Source organism: Hemiscyllium ocellatum, chromosome 7 (genome assembly GCF_020745735.1).
Source record: "Hemiscyllium ocellatum isolate sHemOce1 chromosome 7, sHemOce1.pat.X.cur, whole genome shotgun sequence".
Lineage (NCBI taxonomy): Eukaryota > Metazoa > Chordata > Chondrichthyes > Orectolobiformes > Hemiscylliidae > Hemiscyllium > Hemiscyllium ocellatum.
This window is the reverse complement of record NC_083407.1, coordinates 54,219,927-54,236,353: the sequence shown is the minus strand read 5'-3', so window position 1 is coordinate 54,236,353 and position 16,427 is coordinate 54,219,927. Positions and strand designations below refer to the sequence as shown.

At 39.7% G+C, this 16,427-nt stretch overlaps 1 protein-coding gene across 1 annotated transcript in view; it reads right to left on the bottom strand.

The window, feature by feature from the left end:
* Positions 1 to 532: 532 nt before the first annotated feature.
* marchf7 (membrane-associated ring finger (C3HC4) 7) overlaps positions 533 to 16,427 on the bottom strand; it is a 56,028-nt gene continuing 40,133 nt past the window's right edge. The window contains exon 11 of the mRNA XM_060827206.1: positions 533 to 2,382. Coding sequence (XP_060683189.1) covers positions 2,312 to 2,382 — 71 coding nt within the window. The 3' untranslated portion in view covers positions 533 to 2,311. The remainder of the gene's footprint in view (positions 2,383 to 16,427) is intronic.

Here is a 16,427-nt window from a genome sequence, read left to right as displayed (position 1 = left end):
ATACTGGAAAGGTCCAGTCTGCTGATGTCAGACTGTGCTGTTTAATTCCAAGCCCTCGAATGGCAGTGAGATCAACAGATTGCTTAGTCATTGTGCAGAGCTGTGATCTGGGCCATCTTTGCTTGTAATGTAAGCAGAACTTCAGTTCAAGAAAATTTTGGCAAACAAGCAGATTAACACGAAAATTTCCTGGATAACATACCTTACTTGATGCCTTTGTTCAGTAAGCGTGAAAAGGCTGAGCAGGAAAGGGAAGGTAACAGCCATCCAGCTTCGATTCTCGACAAAAGTAAGGACAATGTTTACATGAAAGTGATACAAATAACTACAAAATTTGAAGCCAAAAATCATGGGTTGACTTTTAAAGAAGAATATATACAAGTTGAGGCAAAGACCATAGATGTAAGTGAAATCAGGTCGAAAAGGAATAAAGGAACAAAATAAGAATAGATGAAGAAGGGTGGAATGAGATTTATGTGCAAAATTAATACAAACATTGAAATAAGCCACTTGGTCATAGTGGTCAATGCTGTAAACTTTATGTAATTTATTCAAAATTAAAAGGACTAGTTAGACATTCACAAGATCATACACACTTGGTGGCAGGCCATCAGGCTTAGCAAACTTGTTCTGGCCCTGTTGCTTATGGAACATTTAGGTAGTACACAATGATAATTCCATTTGTGCATTAGATCGAGATTCAGTATACATTAATTTGATCAGATGGATATAGATATTTTGAAAAAAAAAGTACTGTAGGAATGAGTGTAACACTGGGAATCTAATTCTAAATGCCAGCATCAGTTTTTAGCCCTCAAAGGAAAGCCAAAGTCTGATTTTAAAGATGTTCCACAAAAAAACTATGAAAAATCTCATTACAATTAATCATGCAAACATCCAAAATATTTAGTTCTTAAGAGAATGCAAAGTGAGCTAAAGAGAACAATCAGATGAGGAAATAGCTGGGTAGAGGGGAAAAATAGCACTAACATGTCAGATCAATGTCATGTCAACAGAAATGTGAATCTCAAATGGCAAAGTTACCTTTCTCTGCGCAACAATGCTGCCTGACGTGTTCAGTGTTTCCAGCATTTTCTCCTTAAATTTCAAATTTCCAAAATCTGGCATCACTTGCTTCAATTAAGTCAGCGAAAGACTATGGACACAATCCCTAACTAGCACAAAACATTAAATGTAACATTTGCATTCATATTTGTGTTATGCATCTTTATATATCATGTACCCAAAGAACAGTTTTGTATTCCCCTTTGGTGAAGAAACTGGATTTTTTAAAAATGGGAGATCAGAGTAAAACGATTTGTCCTTCATCTAAGTGAATAAAGATATACTGAATGGTTCTTTTTGCTCATAGTAATCTCATGATTTAGGAATAAAGATTCCTCCCGCATCAAAACAAAACTTTATGTATCTGAATATACTGCACTCTGAAGCACATTGTGTTGAAGATATTATGTGAAGCACGTTACTAGGTGTTTAAAAATTACTATAAATGTTATGGTATATTGCAGTTACATTATCTCCAACAGTTGTAATAAATCTAAAAATGCAACAAGTTCATTTTTTAAAACTTCGTATCTTTAATAATTTTATGAACAAAAACTGTTACTTTATTCACCACATCCTATGTTTTGATAAGGCAGATAATTTTACCTGGATCTCAAAAAAATTTTGGTAAATGACATTCAAATGAAATGCACTCAATGTACTACTCAGGCCCAACAAAAAAGGTCTGACCAATTGAGTTAAAACTGCAGCAAGATCCTTATTTGACAGGTGCATGTACTCATGAAAGGAAACACACTTGCACAAAGTAAGAATTTTAACAGAATTTTCTAATAAAATCAGATAACCTATGCTTCTTGCATTTCCTGCAAAATTCTGGAATTCAGAGTTCCTAGGTCAAATTTCATCAAAGCAACTCTGACCTGAATAATCTGCTGCAAATTCTTTATGTCCAGATTCTGACACAAAATATTAAAAGTAAAAAGTAGATTATACATATATACGGTGTGTTGCCTTGCTGCTTAGTTTCTAATGCTAACTTATAAAAAGCTTTGCTTAATTGTTATTTTCTCAAATTATAATGCATGTCATCATTACTTGAGTGCAGTCACAAAGCTTAGAAACTGCACTTAATGTTTAGTATTATTCTTTGATGATGCTCCACTAGCAATTTCTAGAAACAGCAAAATTGAAATATGAATACAATGTTTAGCCACTTGAATACTATAGGGGCTTTCCTCGCTGCTGCACGGATTCCATTTGTGCTTTACAAGTCCCACCGAGTCCACTAAGCAGAATCGCCTGGTATTCTACTGCTGTCAAAGCTATCCTGCTCCTCCTCAGAATCTTCATCTGTGGCTGTGAAGATTTCAAACAAAAATGAATTTTAATTTTAAAAACTGCACATGCAACAAGACTCCAGAATGTCCAAGAATAAACAAATAGTTTTAGCTGATTAGCAAATTTGAAAACATAGTGAACAGGCTCGTCATTTTTACTGCAGTTCTGTGGCAGGGATTAGGAGTTAATTAACCAGCAGATACTCTCAAAATTCCCAAAGCCAAGGCAAGAATCTCATTGCAGCACAGAAAACAAATCAGCCTGATTACCAAGTGACTACTTTCGAACCTAACAACTTAAATTGTCAAAAAAAAACCTAAATTGCTCAAACTTATTGTATTTTGGTGGTTTATAAAATCAGTTCCTTGCAAGTCAAAAATAAATCTCAGTTGAAAAAAAACAAAAAGATTAAGAAACTATTTTTGCATTGGAACTGGCAAAGAAATGGCAAGTCCAGAGTGTGCCCAAAGTCAGAAGTGTACTCCAAATTAGGTCCAATTTCCATTAAAGTAGTGAGCTGAGAGAGTCAATTGCATGGTTGTTCCTGTACATTGTTCTCATAAACCTGCTAAGATATCAAAGCTGAAGCACAGAGGAGTCCTTTTGTTTGCAGGGGAGGGAAGGGAGAGAGGGAGGGGAGACAGAGGGAGAACAGTCCAGTTGTAAGCTGCCAATGGCCGACAGATTATAGGAACCTAAAATAATTTGGTCCTCCTGGAAAGTAAAAGCGAAGAGATTTACCTGCTCTTCAGTGGCTTCAAGCAGTCCCTTTAGAATCACTGGCTAGGCTGTGGAGACCAGGAAAAACTGAAATGGAGCATGTTCTGTGTAAATTTAGTAGGTTTAGTTCTGGGAGCCCAGTTAATGTGTTATCTTAGGGGATTTGCTACATTGTTCGCCCTAATCATTACCTTAACCAATATCACTGAATTAAAGCACAGTTCAACCCTAATTGCATTCTCCACGGTAAAGCCTTGGTAAATGGAGGAAGTGTAAACAGTTCAAAGTTAATTCAAAAAAAGATGCAAAGATTGAGCTTATTCCTTTGGTTCGCAGGGCACACCACTTTTAGCAAGTGTAAGTGATCTATTTATATTTGGTGGAAGGGGCAGGTAGAAAACAGGTCTTTGCACATGAAGGTGCAATGGCTTTGCTGGAAGTGCTGCTGATTTTCACAGTCAGTGATACTGTCTGTCCTGTTTTTCTCTAATGGACTTAAATTGCTGTCCCAGAATTTGCTTAACCTGATACATTACAGCCAAGTTTTGTTCCAGAATAGCCACTGAATCATCTCATTCCACAAGCTATTTCAAATGGTTCAAAGATTCTTGGCATTTCCTGTTTTGTTTCTGAAGAGATTCCAGCTCTTTTTGAAACTTTTGGTTTTACACTTTGGATTCTTCTATATTCTATCCACATTTCTGCTTCCACTGGTTTAGATAATTTTTACCTCAAATTGCTCTATGATTAGGAGAGAAACTAAAATTTCATGACTGCTTTAAATGATAATTACACAAAGTACATTCCTTGATAAATCTAGTATATTATTCTGGTTAACTGCAACTAATGTAAATTTCAGTACTTAATGTAATGTGACTCTGCTTTGTCAAACCATTCAAAGAAATGCATCATGGATTTGAAAATCGATTGAAGACGACATACTAAAGATTTTAGAGGTATAGATAAGATGGGAGAGGGGGGACACTATGTTTAGCTCATTCTCATTTCGTGATTGCAAGGAGGCCCCAAAGGTGAGTAAAAATGAATGCAAACTCCCAGCTCATTAGCTGACTTTTATCAGTGAGTAAGGAATCAATAAGTCATCGAAAAATATCATAGCTGTGCTCTTTGCCTTTTAGAAAATTTTTATAAGTTAAGCATTTATACATGACTAAACTTAACTTGGACTAGAGCCAAGTTTGTTACAATGTACATTTAAGTTTAGAATTACACAATTTTTTTAGATCTTCATCATTCAGAATTATGCACTGAAGAATATTTCACTCCCTTTTACAATCTTTGACCACTTGTTCAGATTAGTACTTTATCTTCTATATAAAGGTTTATACACCAAGGTTGCGAACAACGTTTTCCACCATATCTTTTGCCTTTTAAATAAAGGAATAAAAATTCTTTCAAAGTTTTCAATCTCCAGAGAGGAAGAAAGAAACAGGACCTTAAATACTTCTAAGGGAGCAAAATGAGTAGTCAATCATAATATCGGATTTAATGTGAATTCATCAATTAAGCAAAGTTTGAGACAGAGTCTAGAAGTATCAGTCACAGGGTCCTGACTGTATACGTCTCCCTTTTCTAAAACAGAAGGGGTAAAGAACATTCCAAATTATCCTCTTAGGATAGTCATAAGGAAACAATAAAAGACAATACTGAAGAGGTTAGGCCCATGGTAAAAATTGACAATTGAAGGAACCAGACAGAAGACTGGGCGTGGGGTGGGGTTGGGGTCAGGCAATATCTATCACTTAAAAACCAATTAGTGATTTTCAATGCATTTTCAAACTGATTAGAAATAAGCCTTGCCTCAACTGGACCAATCAGAATGTAATTGATCATGATACAAATTGTGACATGGAAAGAGCTAATTTTAGTAAGCAGTTGCTTTCACCATCAAGGTGCAAATCAAGTTCAAAAATGAAGTTATTCTGCTAGGGACATAACAGAAATTCCCAAGGTGCTGGAGACACACCGGATATGAAATATCTACCTCTGCATACTAGACTCCGTTGCAAAGCAAAAGCCTTCAGTACACCTCGCAAAGTTGCTGGCCTACTTTGTTTTATAACTTACGTAAAGTTGCCAGAGTTATTGCACTAGTCGGTCTGCTGTTGCCTCATTTGATTCAAATGAGCAACTTAAGTTTAAACTGTACCCTAGAACTTCAACTGCTCTGATATCAGTCCAGTCTCAAACTTTCCCCCCTCAGGATTGGACTTCTTGTACTTGCCACTTCAATTTCTTTGGTTTTCTTTATATCTTGTTCAAATTCTTTCACAACAGCATCACTGCTGGTATTTATTTCTGAAGGATCATCTGAGGAGTGATGTGCAGTTCCTTGTATGCACTGTACATCCCTACCGTGTCTTTTTTGCAGATCTGTCATTTTCTCTTGCATTGCTTTGAGCTCAAGCTGCTATTTCTGTAACTGCTAAGTCAGATTTGTTTTACATGTAATATGCTCCAGATGGTCCTGTATAAATCGGCAATCTTTTTAAATTGATTGATGGTATAGAGTTGGTAGTCATTCTGCTTCCTTTCTTTCTCTTCCAGCTCTTAATTCATGTTGTGAGCTGAGCAGAGATATCCCCTAAAGACTTCATCTCAGAGATGATATTCTCAATTCTGGATTTAAAAGGCAAAGAGCACAGCTGTGATTTTTTTAAATGACTTTTTGCCTCCTTGGTCACTGATAGAAGTCAGCTAATGAGTTGGGAGTTTGCATTCATTTTTACACACCTTTGGGGCTTGCACCTTCTTGCAATCACAAAATGAGAATGAGCGAAACAGGGATCCCTGGCCTAATCTACATTTCTAAAATCTTTAGTATATTGCCTTCAATATGTTTTCAAGCCTATGATGTTTTTCTGTAAGGTTAGACAAAGCAGTTACATTAAGTATAATACATGCAACCTTTTGAATATTCATTCTTCATCACATAGCAAAAAAACCCTGAAATTTTAGCTCCACTAAATCATGTTTATTTTCTTCCTTATCCAAGTCAGCAAGTGTCTCTTGAATACTATTCTGCAATAAGTGCTCAATTGCTTCCATGCATTGCGATGTGCCCAGGGTCACAAATGTACACCTACAATTGTTCGTCCAACACGGAACATCTGTAATCCAGGTAGAATGACTAATTACAATCCAACACCACTGATTCTAAAATGGAATTTGTGAATTCCTGTACGTTGAATGTTTCACGATCATAAATTTCATTATAACTTCCCATGTGTAGGTCGAGTTTTCTTTCCAAAAGACTTTGCAACAATAGTAATACTGGCATTTGCCCATGTCAACCTTAGCTAATGACGAATAGTGGCCAGTTTTCTGAGGATGTACAATTTCAGTTTTTGCAAACACTTCAGATGATGTGACGACACTAACATTTACGATGAGATTGACACTGAAATGTGTTCATCACTGTCGAATAGTGATTTGTCAGATTCTGGTTTATCATTCAATTCATGTATATGCCTCCAACAGGATACCAAATGGTCTCCTATTGTAGCTTGGGGATACTCCTTGTCCATAGTATGGGTTGGTGCATACCTCTTGGTAGCTGCGATCAGTCTTTGCTCTACTGCCAAAGACCTTTTCTGCTGCATGTCTTACAAAATTAATTGAATGCTGGGCAATTCATGGGTGCACGCAGAAAGCTATACTTTCCAATCTTGCTATACCTGGATGCTCTTGTGATTTGACAATTTTGCACTTGGATCTGTTATCTTTGTTGACGCACAAGGATCACTTCATACTTATGTCAGTAATTTCAACACAAGAACACAAGTCTTCAGTTTGACTATTAAAGCTAATGAAAAGACCCTGCACAGACAAGCAAAATGAATGCCATTTACAAGGTACCTTTGAGAATTGTAACAAACACTACATTGGACAAAAAGGCAAAAAATTAGCCACCAGGAATCATGAACATCAACTCACCACAAAAAGACATGACCCACTATCACTAGTATCTTTACATACAGAGAAGGAAGGACACCACTTTGACTGGGACAGCACATCCATCCTCAGATAAACCAAACAGAGATATGCACGAGAATTCCTGGAAGTATGGCATTCCAAGAGACACTCTATTAACAAACACATTGATTTGGAACCCATTTTGGAACATCCGTAATAGGTTGTGTGAACTTGCAGCATGGATTAGTACCTCGGATTTTGATGTGATGGCCATTTCGGAGATGGTAGAGCAGGGAGAGGAATGGTTATTGCAGGTTCCAGGATTTAGATGTTTCAGTAAGGGCAGAGAAAATGGTGGGGGGGGGGGGGGGGAGGAAGGCATGGGGTTGCCAGGAGGGGACATAAGTCGTTGGCAAACAGGATCAAGGAAAACCCTAAGGCTTTCTATAGGTGTATCAGGAATAAAAGAATGAGTAGAGTAAGATTAGGGCCAATCAAGGATAGTAGTGGGAAGTTGTGCGTGGAGTCAGAGGAGATACAGAGTGCTAAATGAATACTTTTCATCAGGACTCACACTAGAAAAAGACAATGTTATCAAGGAGAATACTGAGATACTGGCTACTAGACTAAGTGGGATTGAGGTTCACAAGGAGGAGATGTTAGTAATCCTGGAAAATGTAGAAAATAGGTAAGTCCCGTGCGCCAGATGGGATTTACCCTAGGATTCTCTGGGTAGCCAGGGAGGAGACTGTCGAGCCTTTGTTTTTGATCTTTGTCATATTTGTCAATAGGAATAGTACCAGAAGACTGGAGGATAGCAAATGTTGTCCCCCCTTGTTCAAGAAGGGGAATAGAGACAACCCTAGTAATTATAGATCAGTGAGCCTTACTTTGATTGTGTATAAGGTATTGGAAAGGATTATAAGAGGTAGGATTTGTAAACATCTAGAAAACAATAAGTTGGTAAGGGATAGTCAACATGGTGAAGGGTAGGTCGTGCCTCACAAACCTTAGAGTTCTTTGATAAGGTGACCAAACAGGTGCATGAGGATAAAGCAGTTGATGTGGTGTATATGGATTTCAGTCAGGTGTTTGATAAGGTTCCCGAATGTAGGCTATTGCACAAAATACGGAGGCATGGGATTAAGGGTGATTTTGCAGTTTGGATCAGAAAGTGGCTAGCTGAAAGAAGACAGTGTGGTGGTTGATGGGAAATATTCATCCTGGAGTTCAGTTACTCATGGTCTACCACAAGGATCTGTTTTTGGGGGATAGCTGTTTGTCATTTTTATAAATGACCTGGATGAGGGCATGAAGGATGGGTGAGTAAATTTGCAGATGATACTAAGGTCAGTAGAGTTGTGGATCGGGACAAAGGATGTTGAAGGTTATACAGGGACATAGATAAGCTGCAGAGCTGGGCTGAGAGGTGGCAAATAGAGCTTAATACAGAAAAGAGAGAGGTAATTCACTTTGGAAAGAGTAACAGGAATGCAGAGTACTGTGCTAATGGTAAGATTCTTGGTGGTGTAGATGAGCAGAGAGATCTCTGTGTCCATGTACACGGTTCCTTGAAAAGTTGCCATCCAGGCTGATAGGGTTGTTAAGGAGGCTTTATGGTGTGTTAGCTTTTATTGGTGGAGGAATTGAGTTACGGAACCATGAAGCCCTGGTGCAGCTGTACAAAACTCTGGTGCGGCTGCGCTTGGAGCATTGTGTACAGTTCTGGTCACCACATTATAGGAAGGATGTGGGAGCTTCAGAAAGGGTTCAGAGGAGATTTACTAGGATGTTGCCTGGTATGGAGGGAAGGTTTTATGAGGAAAGGCTGAGGGACTTGAGGCTGTTTTTGTTAGAGAGAAGGTTGTGAGGTGACTTAATTGAAACATAGAAAGATAATCAGATGTTTAGATAGGGTGGACAGTGAGAGCCTTTTTCCCCAGATGACGATGGCGAGCATGAGGGAACATAGCTTTACTCTGAGGGGTAATAGATATAGGACACAGGTCAGAGTTTGTTTGTTTACTCAAGAGTAGTAGGGGCGCGGAACACATGGCTGCAACAGTAGTAGATCCGCCAACTTTAAGGGCATTTAAATGGTCATTGGATAGACATATGGACGCGAATAGAATAGTGTAGGTTAGATGGCCTTCAGATTGTAGCACCGACCTGTGAAACCATCGAGGGCCAAAGGGCCTGACTGTGTGGTAATGTTCTATCCACTATCCTCCGGAGAAAAATCACAGGAAATAACATTACCAACCCAAGGAAACCTAAACGTATAAATAGAAAGCGGGACATAATACCAGTGCTTCACTGGAGGCTCACTGATGTTACTCATTATGGTGAGGAAACAACTGAAAACAAACCTTCCAGCTCAGCAAGCAAACTTACATCCGGAACCTCAAACCAAGCTACAAATCTTCTCAAAATTCTGAACTCCATTAGGAGGTCTACTGTGACCTTCCTTAAACGAAGGAATTTTGTGCAAATTCTGACAATATACCTTAGACCTTCCGTTGCATGTCACTCGTGTAGCAATACCCTTAACATTAGCCTTTCTCAAGTGAGTAAACTAGCCTCTCGATAGGATGTACTTGCACAATAGCAAGTCATTTTCGATGCTCTTCACTGCTAAAATGAACAGACTTTAGTACGTAATGCTCTTGACCACATATTTCACCTGTAGACTAATTTGCTTACTAAATATTTATTTATACAATGCTTAAACCTTCTGTTCACCACGTTCTGTTAAAAATAATGTTCTAATGAGCAATTACTCATCAGGGTCTTATTAACCCAATGGCAATTGATTTAAAACAGTGGAACACATTACAAGTTAAAAGCAGATTCTGTAGCAAATTGACGAATTTCAAGGTGCAACTGGCAGAATTGCCAGCCAAAATCACAATATTGTATTTATGTATTCCTTAAGAATTGCCTCTCAAAGACAAAACACATACAACATTCTTGTCACATAATCAGCACTGTTTTCTCCTATAGTATAGAATTGATGCAATTGTTTAAAATTTGGCAGTGGTTTGCCCTAATGAGATGATGATAAAATGCTACAAGTAACAAGATCCTCTTTTCAGCAATATTCAATTTCTTTACAATGAATGGACTGTTACCAATTTTTCTTTTAAAAACAGTTTCTCAAAGTGCGTTTGTCTTAACCACCCCTTCAGAAAGAAAAACATTAAGTTTCCATCTTTCTTTTGGGGACGATTTTAAACTGCTCAATCATACTTGGTAATTTCCGATACTAATGAAAAATATCCAAGCTTTTCATAACGTGTTATTCAAAAAAATGTTATAATTATCCTGCAAACTCTTTTGTACCTTTCCCTGGTTGTAAGACTAGTTTCTAATGAGTACCACCCAAAACAGGCTACAAAACTCCAGCTGCTGTCAAAACAACTATGTGTACGCAATTAATTTTGTACAGAATGTTTTCTTCAAATATTGCTTTGTCAACTTGTTCTGGTACAAAAGATCTGTGTACCATATGATTGTGCTTGGCTATTGGAAATGTGTTTGGTCCAGACAGGAAATATGCAGTTCAGAAAAGAAAGTAATTGTGCCCAACCAGTGGAATGAGGAAAGTGTTGAAATCCATGTTGATCCCATGTGGTTACAGGGTCCTAAGGTGGACTATGAGGCAGTCTTCTTCCAGGCATCAGGTGGCAAGGTTTGGCGATGGGAGGGGCCCAGGATCTTCTTGATGGCTTGGGAGGGGGAGTTAAAGTGTTCAGCCATGGGGCGGTAGATTTGGTTGGTGCGGGCATCCCAGAGATGCTCTCTGCAATGAATCCGCAAGTAGGCGTCCTGTCTCCCCTGGTGACGACATCAGGTGCAATGGATTCAGCAGGTGACACTGGTGGAGGTACAAGTAAATTTCTATCTGATGTGGAAAGATCCTTTGGCATCTGAGGCTGAGGGGTGATCTTATAGAAATTTACAAAATTATGAGGGGCATGGATAGGGTATATAGGCAAAGTCTTTTTCCTGGGGTGGGGGAGTCCAGACTAGAGGGCATAGCTTTAGGGTGAGAGGAGAAAGATATAAAAGAGACCTCAGGGGCAACTTTTTCACACAGAGGTTGGTACGGATATAGAATGAGCTGCCAGTGGATGTGGTGGAGGCTGGTATAACTGCAACACGAGGCATTTGGATGGGTATATGAATAGGAAGGGTTTGGAGGGATATGGGCCGGGTGCTGGCAGGTGAGACTAGATTAGTTTGGGATATCTGGTCAGCATGGATGGGTTGGACCAAAGGGTCTGTTTCCATGCTGTACATCTCTACCACTACATGAGAAGTTGTTGAGGGTGAGAACCAGTTCAACCAGGTGCATGAGGGTGTCAGTGTAAGGGTACTGGTTCCTTATGCTGTTTTTGACCAGCTTTCTCTTTTTCCTGACAGCAAGTGGAGGTGCTCAAGACCTTTTTGGATGATGCTTCTCGACTTTGGACGATTTTGGGCCAATGATTCCCCGGTATCTGTGGGAATGCCGCACTCTGCCAGTGAGGCCTTGAGGGTATCAATGATATGCCTCCTCTGTCCATCTGGGGTTCACCTGCCCTTTTAGAACTGAGAGTAGAGCACGTGCTTGTGGAGTCTCATGTCGGTCATGTAGATGACTTGCCGAGCCCATTGCAGTTGATCAAATATAGTCAGTGCCTCAATGCTGGGGATAGTGGCCTGTTAGAGGACGCTGCTCTAGGTGCATCTTTGTGCCTAGCACAGGCAGCTTTGGTGGTACTGCTCCAGTGCCTTGAGGTGTCTGCTGTTGGCAGTCCATGTCTCCAGCCACATAGAGGATGGGAACCACAGCTCTGTAAATCATGATCTTGGTGTCAGATCTGTTGTTGTTCTCGGACACCCTTTTCCTCAGGTTGCCGAAGGCTACACCAACTCTCTTCATCAATCGCTGTTTTGACTGACTGATCACTTCCAACACATAGGACACTCCCAATGTTTTCGGAGGCTTCCCCATCAACCGTAAATGATCACAGGTTCACTCCACAATTCCAGTCCAGGTTGATGAAGGACTTTTGTCTTACAGATATTCGGGTGAGACCCGTACTCTCAAAATGCCTCCATAAAGACTGCTGACGATAGAATAGAGTACATCCTCTGTGAGTGCACATACACAAGCCTCATCAGCATACTGCAGCTCCATGACACTGGTTAAGGTGACTTTGGCTTTGACATGAAGGAGATTGAATAATTATCCACAGATTCTGTAAGTTAGCTCCACTGCAGCAGGGAGCTCGTCGGCAGTGAGGTGAAGCATTGCAGAGTAGATCAAGAGTAGTGTTGGGGTGATGACGCAGGCCCGCTTGACACTGGTCCAAATGGGGAATGGGTCAGTGGTGGAACCATTTGCTATAATCACGACTTCCATATCTTGTGGAATGTGTGAAGGATGGTGACAAACCTCATGTGCAACAATAGTGGAGAAGGCTCCCCATATGCTTTGATTGACAGTGTCAAAGCCCTTTGTAAGGTTGAAGATGCCCATGTACATGGGTAGATACTTTACTCTTCTTTTCTCCTGCAGTGGTTGCGTGGTGAAAATCATGTTCATTGTGCCCCTCTGTGGTTGAAAGCCACATTGCAATTCTGGGACTAGCTCCTCAGCCACAGTGGGGAGACTGTTGAGGACGACCTTGGCGATGACTTTACCCAATGGTCGACAACAGGGAGATTCCCCTACAGGTACCACAGTCAGACTGGTTTCCCTTTTTTGAAAATGCTCATGACTGTGGCATCTCTGAACTCTCCTAGGATGCTCTCCACTTTCCAGATAAGGCAGTTTAGCCGCAGCAGGAGTTCTTTGCCTTCAGGCTTCAATGCCTCATCCAGGAGACCATCTGCTCCAGTAGCCTTGCTGTTCCTAAGCTGGCGCATGGCCTTCTCTCCCTCATGTAGGGTTCGGATGTTGCTGAGCTTGTGGCATGTAGCTTGCTGTGGGATGTGTTCAAGGATACTCAGATCGACACCAGAGCCCGGGTCAGAGGTCTCTGAAGTGCTCCCCCCAGCATTGTTTGATGTTTTGTCTCTGATAAGAGTCACTTTGTATTTGGCCAGAACTGGGGTGGAGCCTTAGCTGTTTGGTCTGTAAGTGGGCTTGACAGCACAGAAGAAACCCTGAATACAATGGATGTCACCCATTTGTTAGACCTCCAGTGCTTTCTCTACCCACTACCTGTTCTTCACGTCATGGGTTTGCTGCTGGAAGTCAGCCTTCAGTCACCCGTAGGCCTGCCTTTTCTCTTCAGAGTGTGGTTTTCACTTTAAACTCAAATGCCATGCACTTCCAGCTTATCAGTTCTTGGATCTCCTGATAATTCTCATCAAGCCAATCTTTGTGTTTCCTGGTTGAGTGACTGATTGAATGTTTGCAGGTATTGATGCCAAGAGCAAACCAGAGTTTATTGGGATCCTACGATTTGGTGTCATCGAGGGTCACTAGGTTTGTGGAGAGGAATTGGTTGTATGAGGCTATTTTTTCCATGTCTTTGAGTGCCTCAATGTTGAATTTCTTGTAGTACCACAATGTTGAATTTCTTGTAGTACCACGTCTGCTATCTCAGCTGAAGCGGGGCTACATTTATGTCGATTCTGGCTCGGATCAGGCAAGGGTTCGTCCAGCAGTCATGAGCTTCTTGTCATGCTGCAGGTGACTTTAACATCTTTCTGATCCTTTGCTCTAACGATGACTTAGTCAAGGAGATACTAGCGTTTGAAGCATGCATGTTAACATGTTTGAACTTAATATTGCAAATCTCACAACAAACAGAACTCACAAAAGATTTTAAAATACCATTAAAAGACACATGTTGCAAACTGCCTGTGACTTTATCAATCAACTTTGAATATACGATTGCTTAGTTATCTCGGCTATTCTTTCAACCTGTTCATTGTGCTGGTGTATTTCACCACATATACTGCTTCAAGCAGGCTCAAAATACATGGTGATGGGGAGGCAGGCTCTTTTACCTGGGAAGGCTCCTTAAAAGAAGCAGGAAAATATGATCACTTCCTGTCATGTCATTAATGAGAAGAAAGTTACCCTGGTATATGGAAGTCACTGAATCAGTGATGAGCTGCTTTTCCTATTATAGGTACCATTAATTAACATTAATGAACCTGATTGGAGCAAGTGAGTATATTAGCAGCAAGTACAGGAGAGCATCAGTCTCTGACTGGAGATGCCGGGAAAAAGTAATTAGCAGCATTTTAACAGACACAAAAGCAACAGTGGTACCTCAACAGGACATCTTTGCAACATAAAAGCTTGAAGCTGATGAAACATCACATTAGCAATAGAAGTAAAATCACTCATGTTCTACTGAAACAAGAGCTGTTATCAGATGGATGCAGATTATCTCAGTGTATGATAGGGTTGGGGGATATAAAAGGCACAAAGTCACATTTCTAACCCTCCAGCAGTCAAGCCATTCCTCCAACTGTGGTTAGTATGACCTGCCAAGCTGTCAACCATTGATGGCTATTTGAGAAAGGGCATCCTCCACATCATTCTGGGCTACCATTGCCACTCTAAGGTTTACCATCTAAACGGAGCTTCTTTCGATGCCATCACTCCCACTTGATCCACGCTGACTGACCAACTTGCTTGGATTTTCTTAATTTCATTAACTAGTTGAAGACGCATATTTTAAGAAAATGCTTACTTAAACCACTTGTTTATCATTGCTCATTATAAAATCGAATAATTGGAATTTTGTTTCCTTCAGGTCAATTGCAAAACAGAGTGATGCCAAAATTGACGCTGTCCTAGCTTTTGTTTAAATGCATTTGCAAATTTGTGCAAATGTAAATTAATAAACATGTTCATTTCAGTAACTGAGAATGACAGATTTACTATAAATGTAAACATTCCTATCCAAAAAAAAAGAGGGATTTGAAGTCAAAGCTCTTTGTCAATCTCCACAACTGGAAAAGTACATGAAACACATTCTTCTGACTGCCTTCAATAGCAGTAAGCTGATCGTGTTAAAACCAGCCAATGCTTGCAAAATGCCGTCATAATGTACAACATAAGAGGCAATTCTGCTATTGAACATCTTTTATTAAGTAAACCAGATTACACCAAGAATTATACAAGAAAATCAATGTGTTATTTGCTGGGGGAAAAAAAAACATTTTTGCCAAAGCTTTTTGTCTGTCACTTATCAGAACAATTCACGAGAATACAAGATACAAGGAGAAAATGAACATTTATACTACATGAGAATAGAATACTGATTGGTTGGCAAGCTGACTCTGATTAGTACAGGCACTGCCATGGAGAATGCACCCACAATTGATAAAAAGTTTAAATTTAAATATCTTGTCAGTACTATTTATGTACTAAGCAATTATTTATAAATAAGGAGAACATCTTATCTATTGATTTAAAGCTCAAAGACTTAATGACATTTTTAAAAATAAGTTATTATTTTATTGGATAGGGGTTTCACTCATTCCAAAAGGCATGTGGTGGCATTCCTACATGAGTGGCATCATGGTCTTTCTAGGTGGTTGAGATCACAGATTTCGAAGGTACACTTGAAGGAGTTTTGTTGAGTTGCAGCAGTGAATCTTATAGATGGTGCACACTGCTGCCACTGTGTGTCAACACTATAGAGAGTGCATGTTGATCAGTGTTATATGCAGGAACGAATCAAGTGGGCTGCTTTTCCTGGATGGTGTTGAGTTTAGAGTGTTGTTGGAGCTTCACTCGTTTTTCAAGTATTCTATCACTTTCCTAACTTGTGCCTTGCAGATTGTGGATGGGTTCTAAGGAATCAGAAAAGAAGTTAATTGTTGCAGAATTCTTTGCTTCCGAAACTCTGGTCTTGTAGCACAGTTGTTAAATGGCTGGTCCACATCAGTTTCCAGTCAAATGCTAGCACCCTTGCAAATTCTTTATTTAATTAGAACTGCTGCAGGTTGCCTTGATCCCTATATATAAAAGTAGTATTTAGGAGGAAAATTAAACTGTGCTATCAAACAGTGAACTTCAGGTGACCAAATTAATCACACCCATTATTAGTGCCATTAAATATAGCATTTGTAGAATGCCAGCATATTGCATACCTCAACAATTAATGAGAATGGACAATGATAGGAATAGAAATAAAACCTAGCTTAGAATGGCAGTTTTATATCACACTTGATCATCATTTGTGGAAATCCAGATGGTACAGCCTGAAGTTAAACCTGTGGTGTTTCTGCCACCTTGACAATTTGGGTAATAAGGATTCTGCTTGAGAGAAATTCGACCATTGTTACTCATGAATATCACAACATTTTACAAGTAATTTGTAACCAGGGAGATAGCCTCTGACAAGGGTTGGTCATCCATTTTTCACTGAAGCAACAGGAGCTTGGGC